General features: G+C 44.8%; 1 protein-coding gene across 2 annotated transcripts in view; it reads right to left on the bottom strand.

The window, feature by feature from the left end:
* Positions 1 to 15,236, bottom strand: part of Spg21 (SPG21 abhydrolase domain containing, maspardin) — a 33,157-nt gene extending 17,921 nt beyond the window's left edge. The window contains exons 1-6 of one of the 2 annotated variants that reach the window (XM_036191649.1): positions 15,012 to 15,236; positions 14,355 to 14,498; positions 11,061 to 11,147; positions 7,989 to 8,150; positions 4,123 to 4,203; positions 565 to 710 (exon numbers count right to left, since the gene is read on the bottom strand). In XM_036191649.1, coding sequence (XP_036047542.1) covers positions 565 to 710; positions 4,123 to 4,203; positions 7,989 to 8,150; positions 11,061 to 11,123 — 452 coding nt within the window. In that variant the 5' untranslated portion in view covers positions 11,124 to 11,147; positions 14,355 to 14,498; positions 15,012 to 15,236. The remainder of the gene's footprint in view (positions 1 to 564; positions 711 to 4,122; positions 4,204 to 7,988; positions 8,151 to 11,060; positions 11,148 to 14,354; positions 14,499 to 15,011) is intronic. The other variant, XM_036191648.1, reaches the window with a different exon arrangement.
* Between the last annotated feature and the right edge of the window lie 3,657 nt (positions 15,237 to 18,893).

Below are 18,893 nucleotides of genomic sequence, written 5' to 3'. Positions count from 1 at the left end.
CTCAGTGGTAGAGTGCTTGCCTAGCAAGTGCAAGGCCGTGGGTTCGATCCTCAGCTCCTCAGCTCCCCCCCCCCAAAAGAAAAATAGAAATCAATGAAAGTATCGTTGAGGGGAACCTGGTACCTTACTGGTAGCCCCTAAAGTAATTCTACTATGTAAATTCTAAAGCAATTCTAAAGAATGGGACATGAAGTGTCACGATCACACAACCACAAACTACGAGTTCTTCACCTTTGTGCGGACGATCGCCCCTCAGGGCAATAGCCCAGAAAGAAAGGAGAGCAAACTGTGTGAAGATTTACAGCAGAGCAGGACAGAAAAATGGGAAAATCCACATGAAACTGTCAATTTAGAGAACTGATCTTCCGAGGTAAGCGGGACAGAACAGCGTCTGCTACTGTAGACCCCCAGAGAGACTGTGAAAGCACGTGACTACATGCTGAACCCAAACTGAGTAAAGAGAAGAGCTGAGTGTGGCGTTCACAGCGTTCTCTTCTTGTCCATTTTCTGTTGCCACTGAATCAAACTTCCCCACAGCCAACACTGAAAAACTTCCATTCTTACCTGTTTGCAGTCCACGTTTGGTTGAAGATAGATGTGTCGCTGAAGGCATTGCAGAGGATGAGGGAGTGGACTCTCGGAGACTTGTGAGTGTATTCAGCAAATTTCTGTGCCAAAAAGCCTCCCAAAGATGCCCCAAACAGATGTACCTAATTATAAACAAACATAAGGCAGATCCTAAAACACTGAGTTGCTCCAATTTTTGTGAATCACAGACTATGCCATCACTACCTAGCAGGCTGAAAACAGCTGCAGCAGTTAGAAATTTAACAGACATTTAAATAAATTTATGGACCCCATGAAGAAAACAATGCACAAGGTTAAAACATGACTCAGCAGTTTAGAGTGTTTGCTGCAGAGTTTGGAACCTATCAGTGTTCTACACATACCTGTAGCTCCAGGCCCTGTCTCACAGGAATAGGTGGCGAGTGACAGAGGACACCTGTAGTTGGAGACCCTTTCTCCAGGTCCCATTAAGCCCCAGTAGTGTGGTAGCCCATTTATAAAATAAACATACAGACATTTATGTTATTTAAACTGTTTGGCCATTAGCTCAGGCCTATCATTGTCTAGCTCTTACTCTTATATTTTACCCATTTTTATTAATCTATACTTTGCCATGTGGCTCGTGGCTTACCAGTACCTTACATCTTTCTTGTCATGGCAGCGGCTGGCAGTGTCTCCCTGCCCCAGCCTTCACTTTCCAGAATTCTCCTCCTCCTTGTCCCGCCTACCCTATCCTTCCTGCCTGGCTACTGGCCAATCAGCACTTTATTTTAACCAATCAGAGCAACACATTTGACATACAGAACACCTCACAGCACTTCCCCCCCCCCTTTTTTTTTTTAAAAAGCAAGGTTTTAACTTTTATATAGTAAAATTTTAGACAAAAAAACAATTATCAATTATTTTGCCTGGCTAGCTCAGTCGGTAGAGCATGAGACTCTTAATCTCAGGGTTGTGGGTTTGTGCCCCACATTGGGTGCCATTTGTAGTTAGAGTTTTCCTGCCTGGCCCAGAGTCAGGACAAATCTCTCTCACCTGCCAGGCCCATAGACGCTCAGAACAAACTAAGTAAACACACAGAAACTTACATTGTTTACAAACTATATGGCCGTGGCAGGCTTCTTGTTATCTACTTCTTCTATCTTAAATTAACCCATTTCTATTAATCTATACTTTGCCACGTGGCTCGTGGCTTACAACCTTACATCTTTCTTGTCATGGTGGCAGCTAGCAGCAACTCCGTCCCAGCCTTCCACCTCCCAGAATTCTCTTCTCTCTTGTCCCGCCTATACTTCCTGCCACTGGACAAACAGCATTTTATTTATACAGAGCGATATCCACAGCAGACACCCCAACATCCTCTGCTGACCTCTGCAAGTACTTGTATCTGTGCATACACTAATACACGTAAGTCTCAAGCAAACAAACAAAAACCCTGGAAACAACAAACTGGATATGGTTGTGGGGAGCGGAGGTGAGGGAATGTGTACTACCGACACCAGCAAAGCATGTCAAGGACCCATGGGAATGGCAAAGCCTTCCCTTGGACCAAATGTAAGTGTTGATGAACAATTGACCTTCAGCTGTGTGCAGACACTATCAACCACAGCTCCCTCCTCCTAGGTAACTACAACCTGAAACTGCTCCCCTCTACTGCTTTCTTGTTCAAGGGTATACAACCAACTGAGTTTTTCTGGTGCATCTCCATCAGAGCGCATGGCCCACCTGATCCCAGCTTTTCTGTACATGTGTCTGTCCTATCATTCCCTCATCACTCCGGTCAGGTTTCTAGGATCCAGTCTCATGAGTTGCAGAGTGTGGTGGCTCATGTCTCTAATCCTCCCAGCACTGGAAGGTAGAAGACCTGGAGTTCAGAATCATGCTTGGCTATATAGTGAGCTTGAGGCCAGCTTAGGATACATGAGACTGTCTCAAAACAAAACAAAACAAAACATGCCCTTTCTTAGTCAGGGTTCCTATTGTTGTGACAAAACACCATGACCAAAAAGCAAGTTGGGGAGGAAAGGGTTTATTTGGCTTATACATTGCTGTTCATCATTGAGGAAGTCAGGACAGGAACTGAAACAGGGCAGGCTCCTGGAGGCAGGAGTTGGCACAGAGGCCATGGAGGAGTGCTGCTTACTGGCTTGCTTCATATGACTTGCTCAGCCTGCTTTCTTATAGAAGGCAGGATCATTAACCCTGGATGTCATGGAGGTATTTCCTCAACTGAGGCTCCTTCCTCTCTGATGACTCTAGCTTGTGTCAAGTTGGCACACAAAACCAGTCAGTACATGCCCTGAAACCAAACCCTTGTTGAAGACATAATTCTGATAAAATCTCAGATTTTACAGCATTTTGGATCTTCAGATCAGGGACACTCAACAGATAGAGTGTATGCAACTACTCCAAAATTTGAGACACCACCTCAAGCATTTCAGATAGAGATACTCAACCTGTGCTGACCCATGCTACATTGGAAAGAACCTTAGACACATTATGCTAAGCAGAAAAAGCTAGTTACAAAGGGCCACATCTCATATAATTATACTTAGGTAAAATGTCCAGAGCAAATAAGGTCAGAGAGGTTGCAGAACTAGGAGGAAAGATGGGGTATGACTGATATTTCTTTTTAATGCAAGTAGAAAAAGTTGTGTGTTTGTGTGTAGATGCAGGCACACATGTGCCATGGCATGCTTGTGGAGGTCAGAGGAGGTAGGAGGCGCAGAGGCCCTTGTGCTCATAGATGAGCACTAGGGAAACCAGGAATGTTAAACATGGAGGGCTGTATCTTCAAAGGGAGAGATGTATAACATGTTTCCCACCCAGAAGGCTGGGAGGTGGTTAACAGCCTGGTGACCTTTGTGATATCTGTTCAACAGAGACCACACCAGATCCTCCCTGAGACCCTTATGATGTCACATTTAGTCAATCTATAGAACCCATCTTTATGGAAGATGTCCAACGTACTTTCTGAAAGTTTTGGATGTACTCATGCCTTAAGCTTCCTTGTGCACACAGGACGAGTTAATTATCACCAGCAAACTTTTTTCAAATGGTGCTGTGCTTAAATATGCCTAAAATAAACTGCCCAGTGTCAGGCTCTACACTCGCTACTGAGTTGTATTGACCCTAACTGCCTTCTTAAAAATCTCACTTGGACTGTTACTCTGCTAACCTTGGTAGTCACAGAGACCCCCACAACTGGCGCCCAATGGATAACCGGCACCATGACAAGCTACAGTTCTCATTTACCATGTGGCCCCTGGGCTGGCTTGGTGGCAAGTGCCTTTACCACTCATTGGCCCAACTTTACCATCTCCTTGGCCCAATAAATTTCCTTTTAGGGGATGGAAAAAAGGTTCCCAAGTTGATAGTATTGACAGTTACAAATATATCTTGGAATTTTAAATATGTGACTGTCTACTTTAAAAATGGTACACTGTGTGATATGTGAATCATATCACAATAAAGCTATTATTAAAAAATAAAAGACAACCTTAGCCTTTATAAGATGCACAGTACAATCACATGTTATTAGTTTAGGGTACTCACTTTATCCAACTGTAAGTGGTCTAAAAGTTTTCTGAATCCATCACAGAACTCAAGATGGTCCCAATAAACTGGATACTGCAACTGAAATAGAAATTTTATGTTAAAAACTTAAAATGCAACTCATTATTTGAACAGTTCAGGAATCACATAACATTTCCATTGCCCATCTTTTGCTTCATTTTCAAAGTGTGTGAAAATAACATCATTTAATTTTTTTTTTTATTTTTTGACTTATCTTTGTGTTTGTGTCTAAAATACATATGCATGTGGGAGCCAGCAGAGACCAGAAGAGGCTGTCAGATCTCCTGGGGCTGCCATTATGGACGGCTGTGAGCTGCCATGTTGATTCCAAGAACTGAACCCGAGTCCTCTGGAAGAGCAGCCAGTGCTCTTAACCACCGAGTCATCACTTCAGCTCACACACAACAATTTCAATACACATCAAGTTCCTTTTCAAATAGTCTGAGGGTCAAGAGCAACTACTCCAGGATTTCTCAGGTAAAGAACCCAATTTCATTCTGAATTGAGAACATGAGGTTCAAAGAGCAGGAGAACTGGGAATAAATTGTTTCTCAAGACCCTCCCTCGATTTAGTAGCATTTCTTTAAGGAATTATTCAATAAAATGATCCTTTGCAATTTTTCTTAGTTTTTTTGAATTCCTATACTTTCACTATGACAAAAAAAAAAAAAAAAGTATGACACCTGACTCTAAAAAGCATGTCTACTAATATTGGTGATGACAAGGACAAAAGCATAAAATTCATTTCTAGGAACTGAGACTTGTTCCCTAAGAATTTCTGTGTGTGTGTGTGTGTGTGTGTGTGTGTGTGTGTGTGTGTGTGTATCATTGAGCTCTATCTCCAGTCTCCTCATTTGAAAAATACATAAAACTCACCACCAGTCTTGTTGTTTTAAGCCCTCAGATTTATATTGCCATTAAAAAAAAATCAATGGGGGGGTTGGGGATTTAACTCAGTGGAAGAGCGCTTGCCTAGCAAGTGCAAGGCCCTGGGTTCGATCCTTAGCTCAAAAAAAAAAAAATCAATGGGGTAGATACTGCTGTGTAAATTATAGGATAATTTTGAATTTGATATATTTTATTATTAAAATTCTCTTTGTGGATAAGGCTTCTAGACTAGGATATAGATAATACCCTAAAAGAAAAGGGGATGTATTGATAAAGGCTTTAATTTGAAAGTCTTACATTAAGCTAAAAGCATGACTCAGTGGTAGACCATATGTTCAGCATACACAGGCTCTGAGTTTAATTTCCAAGACCAAATAAACCAAACCAAAACCCAATTCCATATATAGGTAACAAAGTTGTACACACACAATTTAATTACTGCCCCCCCCACACAATTAAGTCTTGGTAAAGCTGAATAAATCTGAAAGACTATATTAACACCCTACAGGGCTAGAGAGATAGCTTGGTGGTTAAGAGCAATTGCTATTCTTTCAGAAGACCCACATTTGGTTTCCAACATCCACATTGGGCAGTTCACAACTGATAATAAGTCCAGTTACAGGAATTCAATTCCTCCAGCATACACATGTGCACAGACACAGATGCTCAGAGACAAAGAGAGAGACAGAGAGACAGACAGACAGACAGACAGACACACACACACACACAGTCTCTCACTCAAAAGAAATCTTAAAAAAATAAATAGTATGTTAGCAGCAAATTTACATTAGCACCTCAGAAGACAGACATTACAAACACAGGCTGCATATGGGATCATGCAGCAAAGTATGGTGAACAGACAGAATCTACAATATATGAATACTAACACCACTTCACAGTTGTCGACAAGAAATCTGTTTAAAAATCAAAAGCAGGCTAGGGACGTGGCAGAGTGAGTGAGTTTGGGTCTCAACAGCAATGTGAAAACTGGTATGGTGGTGTGTGTCTGTAACCCCAGGGTTGGTTTTATAGGCAGATCCCCAAAATTGGCTGGCCAGCTAGTCTTGCCGAATCATGAGTTCCAGGTTCAGTGAGAGACTCTATCTCAAAATACAAGGTCAAGAGGCCAGCAAGATGGCGCAGCAGGTAAAGGTGCTTGCCTTATGCAGCAAGAGCTTTGTCCACTAAGCTTTCCTGTCAACCTGCTAACTATCAAATCTTGACAGTTTTGAAGATACTTCTGACCTTTTCTATATTCACCCTATGGCTGCAGAAATGCAGACAGGGACAGGAGAGACAGTCCAGCAGGGACAGGAACCACGAGCCTGAACACTGGAGTTTGATTCCTGGGATCGATCCACATGGTGGAAAGAGAGGAGTAACTCTTACAAGTTGTCCTCTGACCTATACACCTACACACCTACACACACACACACACACACACCCCTACACACCTACACACACACACACACACACACACACACACACACACACACACAAACAAATGTAATTTTAAAAAGAACCCTGCAGGGTGTGCTGCCTCACACCCTTGGTTCCCGGCACTGAGGAAGCAGAAGCAGGTAGATCTCTGAGTTTGCAGCCTACCTGGTCTACAGAGTAAGATCCAGGGCAGCCAGGGCTACAGAGAGAGAACTTCTTACTCTCCATCCCCACCCCCCATCCCATCCCACCTAAACCAAACCCGAAGAAAAGCACCTCAGAGGCAAAGACAATCATATAGAACTAAGGCCTTGGAGCAGGCCAGTGTGAGGCAGGAAGCCATGGTAGGAGCTGTTTTCTAGGGGACAGATTCCCGAAGGCAGCTCAGGCTCCACCCGTGGCTGTGGAGGGCTAGGGTGCTCACGCTCCTGGTGTGTGTGTGCTGTGTGTGAAGGATGACTGAACACCCAGGACACATGACAATTACCCCCAGACCTGCCATCTGAGGAATGGCAGAAGAAATGAGAGTTGAAGCCAGAAGAAAGGCCTGGAGGCAGCGCGGGCGCCAAGTGCTCTCAAGAGAAGGGCTGTCGGGAGAAAGAGGACTCGGATTTGTCTGATGGGCCCCCGTGTAACCCAGTTTCCTTCCGTGATAGTTAACACGGACTGTCAGCTCTGGAGGATCTAACTCACTCTGCAGACCAGCCTCTGGGCATGGGTGAGGGATTATCTAGACTCACTGAGGAGGGCAAACCACCCTGATTGTGTGTGGCACCATTCCCTGGGCTGGGGTCATAGACTGAACATATAAAGGAGAAAGCTGGGCACCCACATTCTCTCTGTCGCTAACTGCAGATGCAACACAACCACCTGCCCCAGGCCCTGCAGCCTTCACACCCCACCATGATGGTCTGCACCTTGACTGTGAGCCAGAACAAACCTTGCCCTCCTCACACTGTTCTGTCAGGTGTTCTGCCCCTGCAACATGGGGAGTAACTAACACTCTTCCCACAGACAGAGAGAGAAGACCACTCTCTCCCCCCAGACAGTAACAAGAGCAGCGCTCCACACATAACAGGTCCCAGAAGCCACCGCGGCTATACAAAGCTGACGACAGGCTCTTCCTCACCAACCTGTGCTGCATCACAACCCTGTCCCAAGCAACAACAGATCCTTCCCCACAAACACTCTTATTCTAGAGGAAAAAATTCAGAAGGAACAGAGGGAAACTAGATCAAGTCCTAACGGTTAAGAAATAACACTTGGAAACAAAAAGCCTTTTCGACGACGCCTTGAGGAGACTTTAAAAGGGGAAACAAGTGCAGGGCACACAGCTGAGTGAGCGGAGCTCTCTCAGCCAAGGGTTTGATGCAACACGAGAAAAATGAAGGGCTACACGACTGAAAAATAAAACAGGAAAGTACGATCTTACTTCGGATAAAAAGCTCCCGTTGGTATAGTTAGTGAGAAGCAGAAGGACAAAGTCTGGGTTGCAACGCTGAAGCAGGCATACTTACAGCGATCACCCGGTAACCCCATCCAGTCAGAGCCAAGATCTGCTGGAAAAACACGTCTGCAGTTCCGCTGACGGGAGGGAGGAAGATGAGCGGGCACCTGATGCTTCTGGGGCCGGCGTCATAGAGCGACCAGATCTTGCTGTCATCATCATCTACGATTATCTGGAGGGGAGTTAAAGGGGAGAAAGGAATCCTCCTGAACTGGAGTCTGAAGGTGCAGAACAGTCACTAGCAAGGCTAACAGAACCGCCATGTTTCTTCCAGGGTAATATGGGGATCACCGACTAGCATCCCACAATAAACTGTTCTGGTTTCCTTTTCTTTCTTCAGTGTGCTTGATAAACTTCCAAAGAGTCACCTTTTCTCTTTTTAACTGACCTGCCTACCCAGAGAAACAGGAAGTCTATTAGTTTCCCATTAAACAGTAAACTCTACTTTATGGTGTTCTATGTTTTCCCTGCGAGTGCATGCGTGAATGTGTGTGTGCACGTACGTGTGTGTGCACGTACGTGTGTGTGTGTGTGTGTGTGTGTGTGTGTGTGTGTGTGTGTACATACATGAGAGCAGTTTGAGTCATTTGTGAGTGCTGGCCCAGAGGACTGGCTAGGGTCAGCAGGGTCAGAGACTGAACAGGGCAGACTAGGAGGAACTAAGCATCCAGGCTCTGGGGAGAGGCTAGGCAGACCCCAGATGCTTCAGGACCCAATCTAGAGCAATTTGAGAGGGAGAAAGGGATTTCACCAGCAGATGGCTGTGTGTGTGTCATTGTCCTAGAAAATGCTTCAGACTATTCACTTGAGGTTGGGAAGCGAAAGAAAGTCTTTTTTTTTAGGAATGGGAGGAAGGAGAGGTCATCAGAGGCCTTTGTGATTTAGTGTTCTTAACCTGTCAGGGAAGAAAGCATGAAATGAGGTGAGTCAATAACTTGGCCAAAGCTTGGCAGGCAGAAGGAGGTAGTCAATGCCAGCTAGCTATTATTATACTTCATTGCACCCACACTCATCATTAAAATCAATGTTTATCCATTTTTTTTTCTGAATTCTCCTAGCTAGCAGGACTGTGGACTCCATGGTGTCCCTCTGTGGGTAGCAGTTGACTAACCAGGGTCACTGGTGTCACCAAGAGATGACAGATAGGACAAGGCAAAGTCCAGGGACTCAAAATAATTTCCATCTGGCCTTCCCCAGATGGTGACAATATATCTCATGGTTTTGACCTTTGTGTTTTGCCATTTGTTTTGAATCCTAGGTATCCTTTCCATGTGATTTTGGTTTTAAAAAGCACACAACAAAACCAATGACCTTTTCAGCCCACACAACAAATTCCAGTCTTGTAAAATCACGTAGGACAAGCAGAGACCTCAATCTTTGAGGGCTTGGTCTCAGTGATCTACCTTGGAAGGAGAGTAACACAAATATCAGGTTCTGAAATAGTAGCTCATACACATACATTCTGAAGCAGCATGTTCTATGAAGTGACAGAGGCATTCTGAACATAGGCCATAAATACCTAAGAGCATTCAACTTCAACTTCCTGAGTTCTCTGGATGGCAGTTTCAAGAGAACTTCTTCAGAAAACACAGTATCTGCTTTACAACCTTTTCTGTTTTGTTTTGTTTTCCAAGACACAGTTTCTCTGTGTAGCCCTGGCTGCCCTGGAACTCTCTCTGTAAGTCAGGTTGGCCTCGAACTCAGAGATCTGCCTGCCTCTGGGATTAAAACAGTACACCATCACCAACCAGCTCTGCTTGACAACTTAAAAACCAAAGCACCATGAAATTTCAAGCAGATTTATCATGAAAGACAATGGAGAAAACTCTATCAATAAAATGACTTTTAAGAATATTTAGGTCAGTTTGGGTATCTTGGGGCTGGTGATCAGCTTGCTGAGGGAGTGAGTTATCAAGAGAAATTCATGGGAATTACTTGAAGGGATGGGATGAAGTAGAGGGACCCCACATCTTCAATGATGACAACAGTCTCTCAGAAAGCGAAAAGGGAAGGGGGCTCCCTTTGTAAGAAGCCCGAGTTTGTCTAACTTTGAAGCCAGATTAATTTGATTTTCAAGCCAAAGTCTAGTAACTATGTGATCTCTTGCATGCTAATTAACTCCACGGACCTCGGGTTTCTTGTCTGTGAAATATGTACCCTAGCACCCACCTTGTCAAACTGCTGGAAGAAGTAAGATAGCTGGGGAGTTTCCAGAACAGTGCCTGGCCTATTAGCAGGAAGCCTATGTCTGGGCAAAATATAGCTCAGATTTCTCTATGAATTCAGACTTGCACGATACTTTCTTAGCTGTCTGTCTTGATAAAATGATTGTAACACACAACACAGATGATCCTGAGACCATATTCTAATCGAAAAGGCTCCAGAGGATGACTAGGGCTGAGTAAATATGCATCTGTGGTGTTGGGATGAGACATTTGAACACTTGGTCCCCAGTTGGGGGACTGTTTGGGAAGGATTAGCAGGTGTGGCCTTGTGAGATGTGATGTGTCACTAGGGGTGGGCTTGGAGGTTTCAAAAGATTCTCAGTGTGTCTTTCTTTACCTCAAGGTGTAAGCTGATCAGGATGTAAGTACTCAGCTACTGCTTCACACCATGCCTGCCTACCACACTCCCTCTCACGAGAGTCAGAGACTCTATCCCTCTAAAACCAAAAGCCCCAAGTAAACTCTTTCTTTTATAAGTTGCCTTGGTAATGGTATTTTGTCACAATAACAGGAAAGCATCACTGCACACAGAGTTCTATGAAGCTTAAGTTTCAGGAACGAAAATAGAAATGACTGTACTTACTCTATAGATGTTGTTACAAGCATTTCACTGCATTATCCAAGGTTGAGTATGTAAAAGGAATTGTAAGCAAGAAAATCATTACACTTGATTCTACTCCAGTCAGTCCCCAAAGCTGACTGCATGTGACAGGGAACCAGTGAACGCTACACTCTGCAACATCCAGTCACAGTATTTGGCAATAACCTTCATTCTCACATAGTACTAAGGCACAGCTTCTAAACCACACACAGATATTAGCTTTTGTGACTATGAACTGCAGAAAAAGCATACTTGCCTTTTTAAGGGGAACGGTACTTCTAAACCAATTGTAATCTGGAGAGACTTTGATCTCTCCCATGATGAGCAGAAATGGAGGTGAACCCTGAAATAAAAGCAGATGATAGTTTCAAGTCAAGAATGCTCATTACGTACATCTCAACTCCATGCAGAGGCTGGTCTAGCTGCACCAACAATACTGTAACCAAAGAAACAGGTTGTTTGCCTCATCAGTACAGACTTAAACTAGAGAAGACGACAGGGTAAACCCCTTTAGTACCTCCAAAAAGAGGACTCCGTTCTTGCAGAATTAAGGAACCAGATTGGGTACAGAATACTCCTTTCTAACCCTGTCCTGCCTGTCCTATTTAGGAGACTCCAAACTGCAATCTGGCTGATGTCTTTTGACAGCATCTTAAGAATCCATTTTAAGTGGGGTGGTGGTGGTAGTGTATGCCTGTAATCCCAGCACTCAGGAGGCAGAGGCATGTGGATCTCTGTGAGTTCGAGGTCAGCCTGGTCTAAAGATCAAGTTCTAGGACAGCCAGAGCTGTTACACAGAGAAACTGTCTCAAAACAAACAAATAAAAAGAATCCATTTTAATAAACTTCGCATCAGCCTATAGGACATTTATGATAAAGAGTTACTCACAATATGCCATGAATCGAACTTTAATTCACATGCAGTTAATACTCAATGTGGGGGGCAAATATATCAGTCTTACTACTACTAAACGGTAGTACATAAGCTGAGATGTAACTGCGTGTGATAGAGCACTTGCCTGACATGCACAAAGTTCAATCCCCAAGTGCTGAAAAGTTACAAGAAGTCTCTGAAATACCTGTGATATAAATGCAAATGTTTGTCTCTAGTTTTGATGGCTCTGTGACCTCTGTGCTCCTTTGCTCTCTGTGGGCTTCATCTTTGTTTCCCTAGAGTCTGGAATGGTTTGGCAGTCAGCCCACCTCATCCGCTGACTAAAGGATGACTGAGTCCTGAAGAGACTGACCTAGGCCCTCTGAGAACCTCCTGATCCCCTTACTGCCAGGCTGGGAACTGGGTATCCTTTGCTCAACCTTGTAATGCCTAATGCTGTTAACATGAACCCAAACCCACCTACCTGGAAAGATGGTGTCCCCCTGCTTCGAGGGCAGAACTAGAGTCCCTAGCAAGTGAGGTGAGAGTCCAGGACTCAAGTCTAGGCTGACTTTGAATTTCCATTTTAGTAAAAGCTCTCTGGACTGGCAAGGAGCAGAGGATTCTAAACTCAACAGAACACTGCCTCATTATTTAGCCCTCTCTGAGGGACACAACACTGGACTGCTACCTTTGAGAATCACTAACCTGAACTAGGCAACAGTAAATGTAGACAGTCCAATATTAAACTCTAATTACAGTACCGATAGGGTAACAGTCTCTTATCTCAAAGCAAAGGAGATACTTTAAGAGAGGGTTGTTAAAATTGTAATTCGTTTTGTTTTGTTTTTTTTGAGAAAGGGTTTTACTGCATAGCCCCATCTGTCCTGGAACTCACTTGGTAGCCCAGGCTGGCCTCGAACTCACAGAGCTCTGCCTGCCTCTGCCTCCTGAGTGCTGGGATTAAAGACTTGTAAATTATTTTAAAACATGCAATAAATCACCACCAATCTTATGCTGAAACCAGTGTGCACAGGTTTGGTTATTAACACTAAAACAAAGAACACAATCCTTTACAAAATCCATTTCATCTTAAATATTAACATGTTAAAAAATATCTAAGCTGTTTAAACTTTTTTGTAGCATAACTTTCGCTACTTTTAAAAAATTCTTATTAGTTGATAGTTTCATGCATTTATGTAATAAATGTTATATAATTTACCTCTCTGTCTTCCTTAAGCTATTACTTTTTGAATGAAAGCAATTAGCAGCACATACAGTTAATTCTGGAATATTTTATACAGACTTGAAATACCACCATACATAGCATTTACATACTACCAACTGGAGACATTTTCTAGAAGTAATTTCTGCAGAAGAGAATATTAAAAATATGTGGAACAGCCAAGTATGATAGCACACAACTTTAATCCCAGCACTCTGGAGAAAGACAGATCTCTGTGAGCTCAAGGCAATCCTGGTGTACATAGTGAGTTCCAAGCCAGCCAGGGCTATACAGGTGATAGGTGAGACCTTGTCTCAAAAACACAAAACCAAAACATCAATCAATTTGCTAAAGTTTACTTCTGGAATCAACCAACTTACAATTAAAATTATTCTTACTTTTGGAACCAGCTGCAATTCGCAAACCAATCTACAGCACACAAACACATAGGCAGGCACACAAGGGCACTGGGTTACCCACTCCTTTCCCACAGCAAAGGGCAGAAGGGTAGTCCTTACCAAAAGCCTTCAGTATAATTCACAACCTCTTCAGTACCGCAACTCGTTATAACTAGAGATTTTACCCAGCTGCGAGTCCGCTTTGTAAAGACAAGTCATCCTAACACTTGTGCTGGTTTGGCAGTAAGGAAAGGCGAGACAGATACCAAATGCCGCATGTGACCAGCTGTCGGCTATCGAGGGGGGAAAATCTGCTGCAAGGGGAAAGCAGCTGTAGCAGTATGAAAAGGAAAGTTTGTTCTTACTCTTTCATCCACTTAAGTCAGATGCTTTTCCAGGTCACAAGAGAAACATTGTGTCCACGGCCCATAAGGTTAGCTGAGATTGTGACCAAAGTGCTCAGGATGAAGAAAGAATGTGGGCGGTGAGCTCAGGACAGACTTGACTCAGTTCTTTACAAAAACAAAAGCACTGGTTCAGGCTGGTGAGCAAAGGGCCAGAGATAAGCTTTAATCGTGATTTAGGAAACCCCTCCTCAAGGATGCTGAGGACACCTGGTCCTTTCTGGACTTTGTGTTTGGACGAGAAATCTGCTAGTTATGAGCATGCACTTGTCCTGCAGGGTTTCAGTAGAACCTGCCCTTTACAGCTGAGGAAATCACCTTTACAAATGTCTAACTCACATGGCCAGTCACATATTGCTGGTCCTTTATCTCAGTCTATAGTGGACTTACATAGGGACAATCTGTGATTGTTATTACAACCAAAAAGAAAGTATTGGAACTTGGGAGCTGGTGACACAAGGAATCTGGTGCTGGGGATTGAACCTATGGCCTCGGGAATGCTAAGCATGAGCTTTTGCCATTAAACTACACCCAAAGCCCTGAAGATCTGCACCCCTCACCACACCCGTATGTACTAAATAGCTATCTTTGGGGGGCGCTTTCTTCAGGGAAGATTTATCCCTCTTTCTCCAGGAACCTATCCACTTACCTCTAAATGTCACGGCAGGAGAAGCTGCCTGCACGACATCTGACACCTCAAGTTCCTGTTGTAAAAAGCCTTTTGAAAACTCAGGCATAGCTATGAGATGACTTCCCAGTCTGTAGAATCTTTGCACCAAGAGGAGATGGACAACTGCGGATAGACAGAGCGACTGCCTCAGCACCTAACTTCTAACTCCCTGGGAGAAGAGGAGAAATGAGACACTCCAGCCCTGCGACGTTCCTCATGACTCATTAACGAGCCCCACACTTGGTCTAAGGCAGGATCTCCAGAACAATTAGCCTCTACTCGAAGTCCTTAAAAGTTTACGGAAACCAAATGTTCCTGAGCCCAGGTTGGGTGGTACCAGAAAATGAGGACGTCGGATTAAGGCTTTTGTGCACCAACCCCCATAGGGGCCGCCCTCAGTCCTTAGCCAAAGCCATAGCCACACAATAGTGGGCTCCAAGGCACACCGACCATCCGCACAGAATCGAGGCTGGGCCTTAGACACAGACACACACGGATGTGGATCACGTGCATGGTCACAAGGACCGGCCCACTCGTGGACTACGCTCACAAGTCACGCATGCTCGATACACACCCACCTACAACCCTACACGCACCACACACCCACACTCCGGCTTTCCAAGGCCTGCCCCTCACCTGCCGTGGCCACCCCCGCGTCCCTTTCTCTCCAGCCCAAATGGCTCTTCGCCCCGGTTCGGGCGCTGTGGAGGCAGGCGGCGGGGCGCGGCTGGGCCGGGCGGCTGCAGAGCAGAGGCTCCGCGGGCGCAGCGGGCGCAGCGGGCGGAGGGGGCGCGCGGCCGAGCAGCCCGAAGCCACCGCCTCCCAGGTCTGAAACCCTTAGCTCCCAGGGCGCGCCTCCCGCTTCCGGGTTCTGAGGGGGCGGGGCCGGACGGCGAGGAAGGGGCGGGGCTCTGGCGGTAACTATGACGACGGGGCTGGCGTGGAGCCCCGGATGGGAGCCTCGGTGCTCGCCGAGAGCAATTGGTTTGGAAGGACGCGGAGGCTGGCTTTGGACAAGGGTGGATCCGAAGTCACCTGTCCGGCATGAGCACCAGGGGGAAGCTATGGCCGTGGAAGTCTGGGCGGTAGGCTCCGGGGACCTGCTTTTGCTTTCAGTTTCCGGGTGTCTTCATGCTTTGGGGATGACACCTTTGGGTTCTAGCTTTGGTGAATAGGGCTTGATATATTCTTGTTTGGTTGGTTGGTTGTTTTTTGCTGTTTTTCGAGCTAGGGTTTCTCTGTGTAACAGCTCCGGCTGTCCTGGAACTCGCTTTGTAGACCAGGTTGGCCACGAACTCACAGAGATCCGCCTGCCTCTGGTCCCCCACTGTCGCCCCCGTGCGTGCACCCCCACCCCCGCCCAGCTATATATTCTTTTGTTTTTTAATTAGTATATATCAATTAATTCGTAACAGTGGCTTCATTAGGACATTTTCATACCCATTTAAAGTATTTTGATCATTACCCTGTTAGTCTGTCTCCCTTTCATGCTCCCATCTCCTTGCTCTTCTCAACTATGTACTTTTTCTCAGCAAGACTGTTTTTACCTTTGTACAGTTACAGAGGACCTCCTCGGGTCTCCTTTCGAAGCCCTGTCTCATTTTGTGGCTTTTTTTCTGATGTTGTGGGGAACATACTCAACACTAGGCTTGCCCCTAGACACAGATCCTCTTCTGTAAGGCACATTCTAATCATTATTACAAAAGATGCTGCGGACGTCATGACTTTCTTTCTTTTCTCTTTTCTCTTCTCTTCCTCTCTTCTCCTCTCCTCTCCTCCCCTCCCCTCCCCTTTTGTTTTCTTTTCTTTGGAGACAGGGTTTCTCTCTGTAGCTTTGGAGCCTGTCCTGGAACTCACTCTGTAGACCAGGATGGTCTCGAACTCACAGAGATCCACCTGCCTCTGCCTCCGAGTGCTGGGATTAAAGGCGTGCCCACCACCACCTGGCATCATGACTCCTTTCAATAAATACAGTTTTGCTCTGAAATAATGCATGATCATATTGAATGACCTGTAAATCTTGTTTGAAGATTTATAAGAATCCTAAAGCAAGATCCTAATGTTTTAGGGAGAACTTAAAAAATATATTATTATTATTATTTTTAATTGTGTGTGGGGGAGAGTATGTGGTCCACACAGAGTGTGTAAGGAGGGCAGAGGAGGGTATTGGATCCCCAAGAGCTGGCATTACAGGCACCCAATATGGGTGCAAGAGCAATATGCACTCTTAACCTCTGAGCTTTCTCTCAGCTTCTAGATTTTACTCCCCCACCCTCAAGTGTGTGTGTGTGTGTGTGTGTGTGTGTGTGTGTGTGTGTGTGTGTGTGTTGGTGCCTGCAGAGGCCAGAAGAGGGGCTTTGGATCCCCTGGAGCTGGAATTGCAGATGGTTATGAGCAGCCTGACTTGAGTACTGGGGAACTCAACTTTGGTTCTCTGGAAGAGCAGCAAGTGTGTTAGCTATCGAACCATCTCTCCACTCCCAGAGAGCACTGATAGCCTGTTAATAGGGCCTGTGAACTTTGCACTTACCCAGACAACTGTTTTGAAATTAATATCAAGGTAGATGCCAAATAAATTACACCCTTAGACATGATTGGCTAGGTGTGTTAGTGTTCACCTTGAACTGAGCACTCAGTAGGCAGAGGCAGGTGGATCTTTCTGAGTTCAAGGCCAACCACTGATTTATGATTCACAAGTCTTAGGTTCCAGTCTAGGACTTAGATAATTCCCAGACACATTTCCGCCAAAGCATAGTGATGTCTCAGCCATCAAAAGGCTAAGGCAAAATGATCTCAAATTCAAGTTTTAGTGATTCTGTATCTCAAAGCTAACTGAATTGCTCAAAATTATAGCAAAAAGTGGCAGATACAGAATCTGAAACCAAGTTCCACCGGCTCTCAAAACTGAGAGCTCTTCACCAAACACATGGCAGGTAAGCTTTGTTACATATATAATTTTATTACAATATAAAAAATATAAAATAATGTGTTGTGTCCTTTAGAATTATTTGCATCCTCAGTTGTTCTCTGACACATGGCAAGCACACTGTCCAGTCCTTGACTCCAACACAGAGCATTTAACATCCGTGTGTCCAGCTGTCTGGTAATGCACAACTGTGGGCAACAGACTTCTGAGCCGGCAGATCTGGTGGGCAGAGTGCTAAGAATTTGCAGCTGTCCTGAGTGGCATGTGCCGGATGTTCCCACAACATCTGCGCCTGTGTGAGGCTCTCACTGGAAAGTTGGAATGTTCACAAAATAGGCTGTGAATACCAAGCAAAGCAAACAGAGGGCCAAGTGGCTTGTGAAATTGTCCCAAACTTTTGGTGGGTGGAATGAGAATGGGGTGTGTGTCTTAAGACAGAGTTTTATTCTGTAGCCCTGGTGGGCCTGGAACTCAATATAAGGACCAGGTGTAACTAGCCCCCAGACCTTAGCACAACTGACTCCATGATGGATATGCCATTCAGTCTGTAAAACTCAGCATGTACATAGTACCACCTGCTAAAAACTAAAACAAAGACCTAATCCATCAAAGTCCATAGTTCTGGGAAAGTCTCTAAATGTACTGACCTTTCTTTTTGGCTTCTGTAGTTCTGCTTCTGTAACTGTTCTTGTTAACTGAAGTGTGTCAACCCAGGACATGGGTTTTTTGCTTAAAAGCTCACCCTGAGAAAGGCTTGGGAAACTCTGGGATCCTGAACACTTAGTGTAGTCAACTGGCCAGCTATCTATTGGCTTAAACACATGTCCGAGGAATGTTCTCTAGTGAATACCCCACAACACAGGTTTGCCTCAAACTCATAGTGATCCTCCTGCTTCTGCCTTCTGAATGCTGCGATTACAGGTGTGTGCTGTCACACTGGGCTTGTTTCTCTTTGGACAAGATAACATTCGTCTTAAATCATACAAAACAATTCTAGATACAGCTATGCATGTCTGAGAAAGATACACATCAAAGGGCTGAAGGGATGGCTCAGTGGTTAAGAGCCATTGCTAGTCCTGCAGAGGACCCTAGCTCATTTCCCAGCACCCATATCAGCTGGCCTCCAACTCAGAGATCTACCTGCCTCTGACCCCTCCCCCCAAGTGTTGGAATTAAAAGCGTGCATCACCACTCCCTGGCAATTTTTAAAAATGATTTTATTTTTATTTTACATGCATTGGTGGTATTTTGCCTGCATGTAGGTCTGTGTGAAGGTGTCCAGTCCTCTGGAACTGGAGTTACAGACAGTTGTGAGCTGCCATGTGGGTACTGGGATTGAACCCGGGTCCTCTAGATGAGCATCTCTCCAGCCCCTTCCTGTCAATTTTTTAAAGATATAAATGAAGTAATGTAATTGTTAGACCTGCAGAGGAATTGAGGATTAATTGAGTGATGAATGAAAGTTTTTACTGTAGATTTAGTATATGAGTTTATATAAAAATCTACTCATGAGGTTGGAGATGGCTTAGTAGTTAAGAATACTGGCTGCTCTTTCAGAGGACTAGGTTTAACACCCAGCACCTACATTATGG

The sequence above is a fragment of the Onychomys torridus genome, chromosome 7 (genome assembly GCF_903995425.1).
Source record: "Onychomys torridus chromosome 7, mOncTor1.1, whole genome shotgun sequence".
Classification (NCBI taxonomy): domain Eukaryota; kingdom Metazoa; phylum Chordata; class Mammalia; order Rodentia; family Cricetidae; genus Onychomys; species Onychomys torridus.
Note: the sequence above shows the minus strand (reverse complement) of the source record. Positions and strands in the feature narration are given on the sequence as shown.